General features: G+C 37.2%; 2 protein-coding genes across 3 annotated transcripts; both read left to right on the top strand.

Annotated features, from left to right (window-relative positions):
* Positions 1-356: 356 nt before the first annotated feature.
* On the top strand, positions 357-3,471 carry LOC114731600 (AAA-ATPase At3g50940). The gene is made up of 2 exons (XM_028918812.1): positions 357-1,591; positions 2,627-3,471. The coding sequence occupies exons 1-2, from the start codon at positions 566-568 to the stop codon at positions 3,119-3,121; spliced, it is 1,521 nt and encodes a 506-aa protein (XP_028774645.1). The 5' UTR covers positions 357-565; the 3' UTR covers positions 3,122-3,471.
* Positions 3,472-3,878: 407 nt separating this feature from the next.
* On the top strand, positions 3,879-12,605 carry LOC114731621 (AAA-ATPase At5g17760-like). 2 transcript variants are annotated; one of them, XM_028918835.1, is made up of 3 exons: positions 3,879-3,898; positions 10,108-11,065; positions 11,775-12,605. In XM_028918835.1, exons 2-3 carry the CDS (start codon positions 10,115-10,117, stop codon positions 12,285-12,287), a joined length of 1,464 nt encoding a protein of 487 aa, XP_028774668.1. In that variant the 5' UTR covers positions 3,879-3,898; positions 10,108-10,114; the 3' UTR covers positions 12,288-12,605. The 2 variants fall into 2 exon arrangements, with proteins under 2 accessions (XP_028774668.1, XP_028774667.1); XM_028918834.1 differs by lacking the exon at positions 3,879-3,898 and having other exon boundaries at positions 9,991-11,065.
* The last annotated feature ends 402 nt before the right edge of the window (positions 12,606-13,007 follow it).

Raw genomic sequence — 13,007 nt, 5'->3', positions numbered from 1 at the left:
TCTCCTGCATATATGCACCAGCCTATACGCCAAAGGAAAGGTAAAAGATGATGGGTGTGTTTGGATTAGCGTTGGAAAAGCAACTTTTTTTTCAATCTGACTTTTACAGAAGTTAGATTAGATAAAAGTAGCTTCTGTGAGCTTATTGTATAAATCCGTTTCAGTGACAGAAGTCAGATTGTAAAAATATGATTCCAAACATATCCCAAATCAAAAAAGCTCCTTTTACTGGTAGAAAAGTCAGTTTGAAGGTTCAGATGTGATTCCAAACACACTCATACCATCCTCAGTTCTAACAGGGAATATTTCTCAAGCGTCACGAAGACAGGGAGGGTAATTTTGTGACTGCGTGGCCATCAATTCAAAATTCCATTCCCATTTCCGAAGACAGCATACCTGGCCAAGTTTCAACCCCCAAAGGTCGTTGACTCCCATGTTCTTCTTCTCCTCGGTCCTTTCGTTTGAATATCGTCCTCTTCTCATTCTTACTTAACAAGCACAACCCCTCCCGCGTATCCAACTCCATTCAAGGATCTTCCCCTCGGCTCGCTTCATTAGCCCAGAAATGGCGTTCTTCTTTTCCTCCTCCGCTGAGACCAGCCTTGCCACCGCCAAGACGTTCGTTTCAACGGCCGCTTCCATCGTCGCCACAGCAATGCTTGTCCGATCGGTGGCTCGAGACCTCTTGCCTTGGGAGATTCAGGACTATTTCTTCGGCAGCATCCGTGGAATCTTCCATCGCTTCTCTAACCAACTCACCATAGTAATCGATGAGTTTGACGGTCTCGTTGGCAACCAAATCTACGATGCGGCACACATTTATTTGGGCAAAAAGATTTCTCCTTCCACTCGCAGACTCAAAGTTAGTAAGCCCGATGTGGACAGAGGCTTTGCAATCACCATGGAACGTGACGAGGTCATCGAAGACGTGTTCGACGGCATCAAATTCAAATGGGTCTTTATATGCAAAGAGGCTGAATCCAGGAGTTTTCACAATCCTAGAGACCTGAATTCCACGCTGCGGTCGGAAATTCGATCATTGGAGCTGAGTTTCCACAAGAAGCACCAAGAGTTGGTGTTAACGTCGTACCTTCCCTTCATTATGCAGGAAGCGAAATTAATGAAGCAAGCAGCGAAGGTCTTGAGGATCTTTACAGTGGACTATGAGGGCATGTATGGAAATCTGAACGACGCGTGGATACCAACGAATCTAGACCATCCGGCGACATTTGAGACGCTGGCATTAGACCCGGACATCAAGAGATTCGTGATGGAGGATCTGGAGAGGTTTGTGAGGAGAAAAGAGTATTACAAGAAGGTGGGTAAGGCATGGAAGAGAGGGTATTTACTGTATGGCCCACCTGGAACGGGAAAATCGAGCTTCATTGCGGCAATGGCGAATTACTTACATTTTGACATATACGATTTGGAGCTGACAGAACTACGATGCAACTCGGAGCTCCGACGGTTACTGGTTGCTATGGCGAATAGGTCTATTCTCGTTGTAGAAGACATTGACTGCACCGTTGAATTTCAGGATCGCATGGCAAAATCAATGACCGCTTCCGGATGTGGATCCTCACAACCGCAGGTTATTTAATACTCCTCCGGTCCTAATTATAAGACCCAATTGACTTATTTGAGGAGATTAAGGAAGTAAGTTAAGTTGGTTATTTATAATAAATAAGTGTTGTTATTCCTAAAATATCCTTGCTAATTAAGTGTATTGGCTAAAACTATCATTATTAGAAGGATTATCTTGAAAAAAAATGCATAAATATAAAAGAAAAAATGGATTGGGTCTTATAATTAGGACCAAATAAAAAGTCAAATTGGGTCTTATAATAAGGACCGGAGGAGTAATTTACTATCATTTTATTTACAATTTGGTTTATATACGTCAGCCAACTTCTGTAGTTTCATTCCCATGGATTCTGTCAACTTTTCTTCCAATTCCTTCTTTTAACATCGTTGGACTAAAATGTAAGCGATCCAAATTTTAACGGTTTGAACTTATTTATTTATTTTAATAGTTTAACACTTTATTAATAACTATAAAATACTCCTCCGGTCCTAATTATAAGACCCAATTGACTTATTTGAGGAGATTAAGGAAGTAAGTTAAGTTGGTTATTTATAATAAATAAGTGTTGTCATTCCTAAAATATCCTTGCTAATTAAGTATATTGGCTAAAACTATCATTATTATAAGGATTATGTTGGAAAAAATGCATAAATATAAGAGACAAAATGGATTGGGTCTTATAATTAGGACCAAATAAAAAGTCAAATGGGGTCTTATAATAAGGACCGGAGGAGTATTAAATTTTAAGCATTCAAATTTTTATAGTTGAGATGGAAAGGGAAGTAGAGTGTAAGGGAAAGGAAGATAATTAAGCTTTCATTGGCTTAAAAGTTAAAAGCACCGATATGTAGAAAATCAGGACTTGCACTTTGAGATCTGTCATTGAGTTCAACAAGAGTCTCTATTTTTACTTTTTAAAAATAATTTAACCCAACTCCCTATGCTAAGGTTCATTGTATTAAACTAATGATGCTGTAATAACACTCTTGTTCACTATATTGACATATTCATATATATGTGTGTGTATTTTAAACATAGCAGGTGACATTGTCGGGGCTATTGAACTTCATTGATGGTTTGTGGTCAACCTGTGGGGACGAAAGGATTATAGTTTTTACAACCAACCACAAAGAGAAGCTTGACCCGGCATTGCTGCGTCCCGGTCGTATGGATGTTCACATCCACATGTCATATTGCACTCCTTCTGTGTTTAGGCAGCTTGCTTCTAATTACCTTAAACTTAAACAACACCCTCTCTTCCCACAAATTGAAGAAGCAATCCTTGTCACCCACGTCACTCCTGCCGAAGTGGCTGAGCAGCTTTTGAAGATGAACAGTAGTGATTATCACTCTACTCTTCAAGACCTTCTGCACTTTCTTGCACAGAAAAAGATCCAGAATGAAGAGCTTGAGGCCAGAAAGAGGGAAACAGAGCTTCTGTCTCGTGATAAAGAAAAGCAGCCAGGTGATGATGACGACAAACCAGCGGATGACGAGCAAAACGAGAGTGATGTAGTAGTTGAGCAAGCAGTTTAACTATAAGCTTGTATTTTAGATCGAGAAGGGCCAAATAAGGTTGAGCAGTAGCATGATTTGGACCCTTTTTTTTTTTTTCTAAGGAGTGTGCATCTCCTTTTGGGCTTCTTAGATTCCTTTCCTGGACTTATTTTTAATGGAGGGACGGGACCATTGTATGTTTTAACAGCCGATCGAACTCATTGAAGGCATGATGATTGATGGCCTAGGGAAAAAGGACAATTGTGACTTTTGGAGGCTATTTTTCGGATTCTGCTGTAAATCAAACTGGATTTTCCCTGTATCAAAGGGGACTAGCGTCTTATATATCTTGTCAGAGGATAAGTAAAATTCTATAAAAGTTCAGATGCCTTCAAAGTTGTATTTCTTTTCCTCTTTCTGCATGAGCATGTTGTGCTGATTTATTAGGCTGGATGGTAAATTCTTGGTTCTTGTTTCGGGCAAGGATTTGTGTGTTCTAAGTCATTGTCAAAATGAAAGCGAAACCAAGTGATTCTTCCTCTGTAGCCTCCAAAGAAACTGAAATGGTACGCTTAATAGAGACGTTTAGAAGAAAAGGCTGGGCCCTACCCATTAGCCATCATTAACACTTAAATATTCTGTGAAGTCAAGAGAAAATGAAAAACATAGGGAGACGAAACGAAATTTGATTGCCCAAGACAAAGAGGATCATCTCTGTTTTGTTTCCTTTTCTTAAAAAAATTTAAAACTCTTGATAGCGTAATCTACACATCCTTAAGCAAGCACCGTTCATGTTGGCAGCAAAAAGACAGAATAACGTTAAATAATTCCCGAGTTTCCTTTGCTTTCCTTTTTAATGTGGAATTTGTGTGGATTCGACACGACGACGATGGAATCCAAACAATCGAGTTAATTAGGTCACGTTTGAGTAGGAAACCACAGCCCATATTAAAGTGAATGCAAGCCAGCTTTCCTCGAGCCTTTAATATTTGGGACGCCGAAAGCTGCTCTTCGTGGGCCATTTGATGGCGCTATGCTATTCGAGTCACAAAAGTATTGTTTTGGTTTGTCCATGGCCTCCTGCACGGGGACTCGACCGACTCGTTTGATTAGGCAAAGCTAAAGCCTATGCATAAATTCGTACTCAATATTAGTTGTTTCCTGTTGTTTTCCCCCCATTTTATATGGAAAGAAAAGTGGGTTAGAGGTGTCAACTTATGACATGTCCTTGCCAAAAATTTTGATTCGGCATCAAATAATGAAGCAGGAGGTTTGAACTCTGGGGGCCGGTAGTGCTCGAACTCAAGCTTTTCAGAGGTGGCTTTTTACCAAATACGATAATCAGTAAAACCATATACTAATATACTGTATTTTTAAAAGTATTTATCAATATGGTGCACTTAAAATCATTCTTGACAAGAACGATTTTCAAATGACACATAAGTCGTTCTTGACGTAAACGATTTTACTTTTTCCTATTCATTACCATGCGAGAGAATCTTTGCCCAATGCGTGAAGACCAATTATGTATGCAAGAATAAGAATCTCTGACAATGCATGTAAGAATCCCATTGCTCCTATGATGCTACAGCATCTGTGGCTTATATATATTACATATGAATTACTTCATGTCTTGCTCTCTTCTTCTTCTTCTTCTTCAAATCCAAGTTCTCTCTTCTTCTTCTTTTCACTTGTTTCATTTTCTTTATTCTCTTGCATTGTTATTTTTTTCCTCTTGCTTCCAAACAAGACAAGCTTTTTTGCTACTGCTATGAATATGTTGTTTCTCTTCTATTTTTTTCTTTTAAAAAATTTACAGTTGTGGTATACAATTTAATTTTTCATCCATACTATCCTTAATGAGTTAATATTTCATTATTCTAAATTTTAGGAGGTGAGTGGTGGGTTTAACAATCTAGAATATTTGTACTCTTTCTAAGCTAGTGCCTCTTATTTTAACAGTAAAACTACCATCTGTTATATTATTTTAAGATGTTAAGATTTTGATATAAGCTTCATTTTTTTTTAGTACATGATTATTATTTTTTCTTATGAAAGTATACTACACGAGAAGTTTAAATTTGGTAAGATAAAATTGAAAAATAATTATATACACACCCTAAATATCAAATATATGGTATATATTAAGTTTAAAGTCGTTCACCAGAAGAATGATTTTCATTCACCTCACACACATCAAGGACAGATTATAAAGAAGTCGTTTACCAGATAAGTGACTTTAAAAACTATTCACCTGAAAAACGATTTTAAGTGTATCATATTAGTAAATAATTTTAAAAGTACAGTATATTGGTATATAATTTTACTGTTTGTAGTATTTTGGTAAAAAAGCTTGTTGTGGGGCATGGGCTTTTTATGCATGTGACCAAAATAATAATAATAAGAATAATTTAATCCTACAGCTTAATCGCTACAATTAAAAATTTACAATCAAAGCATAACTTTTTTTGTTACGTAGTGTTGGTATGAGAAAAATAAAAAGAAGAGAAAATGATAGGAAATTTCATCAAGCTCTATTTAAAAAATTAAAAAATTGGAGTATTCAAATTTTAATCCAATATAAGTCTCAAATGAAGTAATTCACATGTAATATATATAAAGCCATAGACATTGTAGCCTCATGAGAGCATTGTCAGAGATTCTTATTTTTGCATGTAAAATTGGCAGAGATTCTCCTGAACAGGGGAGAAAAAGTGAAATCATTCATGTCAAGAACGATTTCACTTTTCGATTTTAAAAAAAAATTAAAAACTGAAATCGTTCACACCAAGAACGACTTGTGTGTAATTTGAAAATCGTTCTTGTCAAGAACGATTTTAAATACAGTATATTAGTAAATACTTTTAAAAGTGCAGCATATTGACATGTAGTTTTACTGTTTATTATATTTTGGTAAAAAGCCTTTCAGAGATACTTTTCTTTTCCGGCACCGTCAAAACTACACAAAGCGAAGGAACATCAGTTTCGTTCTTTTTGGATTTCTATCCATGAATCAATCAGTCTTCTTTTGAGGAGGGGATGACTTGCGCGGAAAATACAGTCAGGGTTGGGTCTGGCTTCGGAAAGTTAAATGGGATCACGGAATGAATATCCTGAGGCGCATCGGGGAATTACTACACACGAGGACCAAAAAGCCAGCCACACTCCGCCCTATTCTGTGCTTGGCTTAATGAATCCCAAACGGGAAAGCGTCAAGATATCATTTTGAAATCAAACAGCTGACCCTATATATCACGATACCACTAATTTTGCTCAATTTCAGTTTACTCTTTTCTCTCTTTCTCCCCTTCCCCCTTTCCGCGTGGGATTTGGGTTGTTTCAGATACTTCTTTTTTTTTTTTATCTCATCTCAACTGATAAATCAAATAATAAATAATTCAGATTTAATATTTTAAAAAACAAATATCTAATTTTTCTGTTCTATTTATATAATGTTATAATAATAGTTTTATAAATATAAAATCTGAACTATTTATTATTTAATTAAACAGTAAAGATGAGATACTAAAAAGGGAAAAAAAAAAGATCATGAGAGGATATCAACCCTTCTTTGTGCTTGTTTTGTGAGTCGATCGGTATTTGAATGACACGTGCGATACCCAAAAATAATATCCAAATGCAAAAAGGAGATGCCAAGTGCCAAAGAGGTAGGTGCTGTTGATTAATAATTTCTTCATTTCCGTGCTTGGGAAGCGAAGAATTACTAAACACGTAGGTGTAGCTTTCACTTTCACGTGTGGTTGGCGGAGACTTTCGAAGACCCGGCTTTTGAGAAAGAATTGACCATCACGCACGGCACACACCCATTTGCACAAAATCAGACTGGACTTCACTAGGAAAGAGAATCTGTAAAGATAGGAAGAAATCGAGTGCGAGAGGGGGCTTTTTTACCAATATACTAAACAATCAAACTATATATCAAAATACTACACTTTTAAAACTATTTATTAATATATTACATTTAAAATTATTCTTAGTGAGAACGATTTTAAAATTACACACAAGTCGTTCTTGACGTGAATGATTTTTGAAATCGTTCACGCCAAGAACGATTTTACTTTTTCCTGTTTACTCTCTCACATACGAATCTCTGCCAATTTTAGATGCAAAAATAAGAATCCTTGACAATGCTCCCATAAGGCTACAACGTCTATATTGGATAAAAATTTCAAAATCCCAATTTTTAAAATTTTTTAAATAGAGTTTGATGAAATTTTCTGTCATTTCCTCTTCTTTTTATTTTTCTCATACCAAATAATACATAACAAAAAAAATTGTGCTTTGATTGTAAATTTTTAATTGTAGCAATTAAGTTGCATGACTAAATTATTATTATTATTATTATTTTGGTCACAGGCATAAAAAGTGCATGCCCAATACTTGATTTCTCGTCAAACCGAACAAATGCCACACGACTGGCTTTTTTTACCAAAATACTACAAAGAGTAAAATTATATACTAATATGCTGCACTTTTAAAAGTATTTACTAACATGCTACACTTAAAATCGTTCTTTAGGTGAATAATTTTTAAAGTCATTTATCTGCTGAATGATTTCTTCATAATCTATCCTTGATGTGCATGAAAGCTTGTGTGGCATTTATCTGTACTTAAAATCGTTCTATGCCTGTGACCAAAATAATAATAATAATAATAATTTAGTCATGCAACTTAATTGCTACAATTTAAAATTTACAATCAAAGCATAATTTTTTTTGTTACGTATTGTTTGGTATGAGAAAAATAAAAAGAAGAGAAAATGACAAAAAATTTCATCAAGCTCTATTTAAAAAATTAAAAAAATTGGGATTTTGAAATTTTCATCCAACATAGACGTTGCAGCCTCATGGGAGCATTGTCAAGGATTCTTATTTTTACATGTAAAATTGGCAGAGATTCGTATGTGAAAGAGTGAATAGGAAAAAGTAAAATCGTTCCTGGCGTGAATGATTTTTGAAATCATTCATGCCAAGAACGACTTGTGTGTAATTTTAAAATCGTTCTTCTCAATAATGATTTTAAATGCAGTATATTAGCAAATAGTTTCAAAAGTGTAGTATTTTGATATATAATTTTACTGTTTATCGTATATTGGTAAAAAAGCCGGAAGAGGGAGATATGAAGAGAATGGCAAGGGGCAGAAAGCAGAATATGTGGATCAGAAGAATATATGTATATGTATATGTATGCGTCCACCGGCACACATGTATGTGTCGCCCAACCATTTGGAAATTGAATTGCGTTTCATTCGTTGGTGCCGAAGCCAATCCTATGTACAGTAAAAGGAACACAATAATCGAATGCACTGCTCTCTCTCTCTCTCTCACTAAGTGCATCAATCAGACTCCACTTTGTTTTGTGCTACTGTCGAATTGAGGCGCACCTTTTGTGCACGCCACATGTTACCATTTGTAGCAAAAAAGGAAGCGTTTTTTGTTCTTCTGCTGTGATTCACAACCATCCAGAGATCTACAATCCAAGATCAATAAGAGAATGATTAGCACAGTTCTTCATGCAGGAAAAAAATTAATCATTGATCTTGCCGGGCCGTGGGATTTGGCTTGTGATCGTCGTTGATATCGGATGCCTTTTTTCCACCCTTGCTCATTCTAATAATTAATGTGACTATCTACTCTGTATTTTTTTCTCTTTACCAACTATATTTATCGAATCTAATGAAATATTATTCTACATGTCCTGCAATAAAGATGGGGCAGAGAAAGCGTAAAAAGAAAAGAGGAAAAAGTCAGAAAACCTTGTGATTAAGATGAGGAATAAGTGATCGTGAATGTGACTACCACGTATCAATATGTTATTTCTGTCATAGTCGGTCTCTTATAGTCTCATTTATTGTATGATGATTGTTTGCTTGGCTCTCGATTAATAATAATTAGAAAATTCATGCTAATTACGCAATTTATCGTTTAGTTAGCTTTATTGACCCTAGTTCTCTAATTCTCTCAAAAGCATTAAAGCTAATTTGTTCTTTTATTTAAATAAGTTTCATAATCAAAACACTATTAAGAAAGGAAAAAAAAAAGGCAGGCCGAAAGTTTTGTGTTGTATTTCAAGTTTTGTTTCAATCTTTTTAATGAGTAAATTACTTTTTCTTAAAAACACTTTTATGTGGCCACCACAGATCAATATGTTATGTCTCTCATTTATTATATGATAATTACTTGCTTGCCTGTCAGTTAACAATTAGAAGATCAATGCTGATCACGTAATTTATTATTTAATTAGCTCTCTTGACTCTTGTTCTCTAATTCTCTCAAAAGCATTAATGCTAATTTGTTCTTTTATTTAAATGAGTTTCATAATCAAAACACAATAAAGAAAAAAAATGATAGGCCGAAAGTTTTATGTTCCTTCAAATGTGTTTTGTTTCAAATTCATTCTCATGAACAAGTTTAGGATTAGTCTGTTTCAATTTAAACATTTTTGTTTTGAAAAGCTATCACATGTAACTTTTGAAAATAATCAAGTATGATAAATAAAAAAATAATGTAGATAAAGAAGATATTAAAAAAAACTAGATAATAATTCAATTTTTTATAATTATAACAGAAAACAATTTCTCTACTGTTCATAACATCTAGAAATAATTTTGAAACTTATATTTTTTGATGCTAAACAGAGACAAGCCCTTAATATTTCTAAAATATATAACATAGCAATAATAATATCTCACTTGAATATCTGAAATAATACGAATCATCCAAAAATAATAATAATAACAATAATTATTATTGAACAGTTAGATAAAATAGAAGGACGATCCGCGCACTGCGTCCCGCTTCAACCTACCCGCGGAAAAAAAGGGAACAACCCAGCCGCCTAGTAGGATTCCCACTCACCCATGGACGACAATAAATAACAGTTTCACACATTTTATTAATGTTATGCGAAAGCGAAACTCCGATTGTAATTCTCCCTCTCATCTCCTCCTCCTCCTCTCTCAGTCTCTGTTTTCTGTACTATTTTGCCGCCATCATGTTTTCCGCCAGAGACATGCCTTCTCCGTCCTCTGTTTTCTCGGCTTATGCCTCCATGACTGCCTCTGTCATGCTGTTTCGTTCCATGGCCAATGACCTCATACCTCATCCTCTTCGAGGTTATCTCCTCAGAGCTTTTCGCTATTTCGTCAAGCCTTACTCCCCTTCTCTCACTCTCGTCATCGATGAAAACAGCGGGATTTCTCGCAACCAAGTGTACGATGCTGCAGAAGTTTACTTATCGGCCAGAGTCAGTCCCGAAAACGAGAGGCTCAGGATTAGCAAGACCCAAAAGGAGAAGACCTTGAAGATTCGGCTGGAGAAGGATGAGAAGCTGGTGGATTGTTATAATGGGGTTCAGCTCAGATGGACATTCTGTTCAGAGTCAGGGAACAACCAGAATGATTTCAACGGCATCTCAGTTAGGCGATACTTCGAGTTGAGTTTCCACAGAAAGCACAAGGAGATGGTGTTAAATTCTTATATTCCGTTCGTCCTCGAGAAAGCCAAGGCCATGAAAGACGAGGAAAGGATGTTGAAGATGCATACCTTAAACACCTGCTGCTCGTCGGTCAAGTGGGATTCTGTCAATCTCGAACACCCATCGACCTTTGAGACTCTGGCTATGAAGACAGAGCTGAAGAACGCTGTCATAGAGGATCTGAATAGGTTCATCAAGAGGAAGGACTTTTACAAGAAAGTTGGGAGGGCATGGAAACGAGGGTACTTGCTCTATGGGCCTCCGGGCACTGGAAAATCAAGCTTGGTTGCAGCAATGGCTAATTACTTGAAGTTTGATATCTATGACCTTCAACTTGAGAATATCGCCAGAGATTCGGACCTCAGAAAGCTGCTTCTGGCTACTGCTAATAGGTCCATTCTAGTGATCGAAGACATTGATTGTACCGTGGATCTGCCGGAGCGCCGCCATGTAGAAGAACGTAAGCAAGCTGACGCGCAGAAGAAGGTTAGTTTTTAGTACCGAATTACCACGGACCTCCAGAGCCTGAACTTTCTTTAATTACGGGTTGTTTAGAGTAGAGTCGACGAAGGGGTAAAGAATTCTTGGCCTGAAATGTTTCCCCTTTTTTTTTTCCTTCCAAAGCCCAACAAAACCCAGGCACATCCACATGAGGGCTTCTGATTTTGAAAGCTTGCACCCCTTTACTAACCTCTTTAGAGCCATTTATGAGCAAACCTTATTTTTTCCCCCTCTTCCTCCGGCAAGTGGAGACATCAAACACGTAGGGTTGTTTGTGGGGGCCCGGTGAAGTTTAGTACAAACACATAATGAGGGTGAGAAGATTTAGGTTTTAACTAGTAGTATGCGCCAATTGATTCAACTGTACGAAAAGCGATAACCACATGTAGCATCACCGTGCAACAGGCGTCCTTTCGCTATCATTGTTTCCTCTTATTGAGAGAGAATGAATAGGAGTTTTAGTTCGAGGGTTGTTGTTATAGGATGGTGGACGGCACAAAAAGAATCGTCCATCGTGTAAAGCATCAAATGTGACGATGCTCTTCCAACATATTGAATTGTTGTTTTCCCCTGAAATATTAAAATACTTCACTCACCAAAAGAACACACACCATTATCACTGCTTTAAAATTTAGATCTGCTTTAAAATTTAGATGTGTTGACAACGTAGTATTCTTGTGTGTTGGTTGTACAGTTGACTTTGTCTGGGTTACTGAACTTCATAGATGGGCTCTGGTCAAGCTGTGGAGACGAGAGGATCATAATATTCACCACCAACCACAAGGAAAGATTAGACCCAGCCCTGTTACGCCCAGGAAGAATGGACATGCACATTCACATGTCCTACTGTTCCTTCCAGGGCTTCCAGCTTCTGGCCTCGAATTACTTGGGAATTTCCAGTGAGCAGCATCAGAATCTGTTTGCAGAAATAGAAGGGCTCATAGACGACACGCAAGTAACCCCTGCTCAAGTGGCAGAGGAGCTCATGAAGAGTGAAGACGCTAGAGACGCGCTCGAAGGGTTCGTGGGGCTGCTTAAGCGGAAGAAGATGGAAGGCGACGTGTCTGAGAATGATAGCCCAGAGAAAGCTTTGATTCCAGAAACCAAAAGGAGAAGAGTTGACTGCAAGCAGGGCAGAACTGTGGGGCTCCGCAAGAAGAATAGTGGGAGTACGCCAAGAAGGACAAGAAGAGGAACCAGCTTGTAAACGGCCAGCAGATGATGGGAGGCAAATATCCAAGAATAAAATTGGTGTTTTAGGTGTCCGCTTCCTTTTTTTCACACCCGTGTTTAAGCTTTATATCATGTACTATCCATATACTGTTATGGTCACAACAAAAAAGTGGTTATTTACTGGTTAGAGTAATTAGAACGGGTCAGGTCCTCGCTACCTTTTTTTCTTTTTAAATGTCTATAGATGTAGATCCCTGCTCTTCCTTGTATGGTCGTCCAAACAGAGTCGCACAATCGACCTTTTGGACCTTCTGGGCTGTGCTGCTTAACCCCAATGAAGTTCTGTTTGCAATCTGATAATCTCATACATCTGCGCCTCGTACCGGCCGGTTTCCTCAAACGGATGAGCATACTGAAGCAAAGCTGGAGTAGGCTGAGAGGGTTGACGTAATATATGAAAGGGTTTCAGCCACCAGTGCTGCAAACTGGTAAATAGTAATAATATATCATCAGGAGAATTCCAAGATCCACATGCAAAACTCGTGGCTTGGAACTCATCAGGATCCACATAAATTTGATGCGAACGTATCCCAACAGTGTGTTGCACTAGGATGCTTCGAGTTGGTTCATGGCCTAAAACCCACTAGTAATTAATCAAGGGCCGAAGTTTCCTATTCTCGTAATGGCCTCATGTAAGTTCACAATTTTACCACATAAATCATGTGTAGAATATTTCAGAAGATGATTCATTTAA

Source organism: Neltuma alba, unplaced genomic scaffold (genome assembly GCF_004799145.2).
Source record: "Neltuma alba isolate B1F8T4 unplaced genomic scaffold, ASM479914v2 tig00012838_pilon, whole genome shotgun sequence".
NCBI lineage: Eukaryota > Viridiplantae > Streptophyta > Magnoliopsida > Fabales > Fabaceae > Neltuma > Neltuma alba.
Note: the sequence above shows the minus strand (reverse complement) of the source record. Positions and strands in the feature narration are given on the sequence as shown.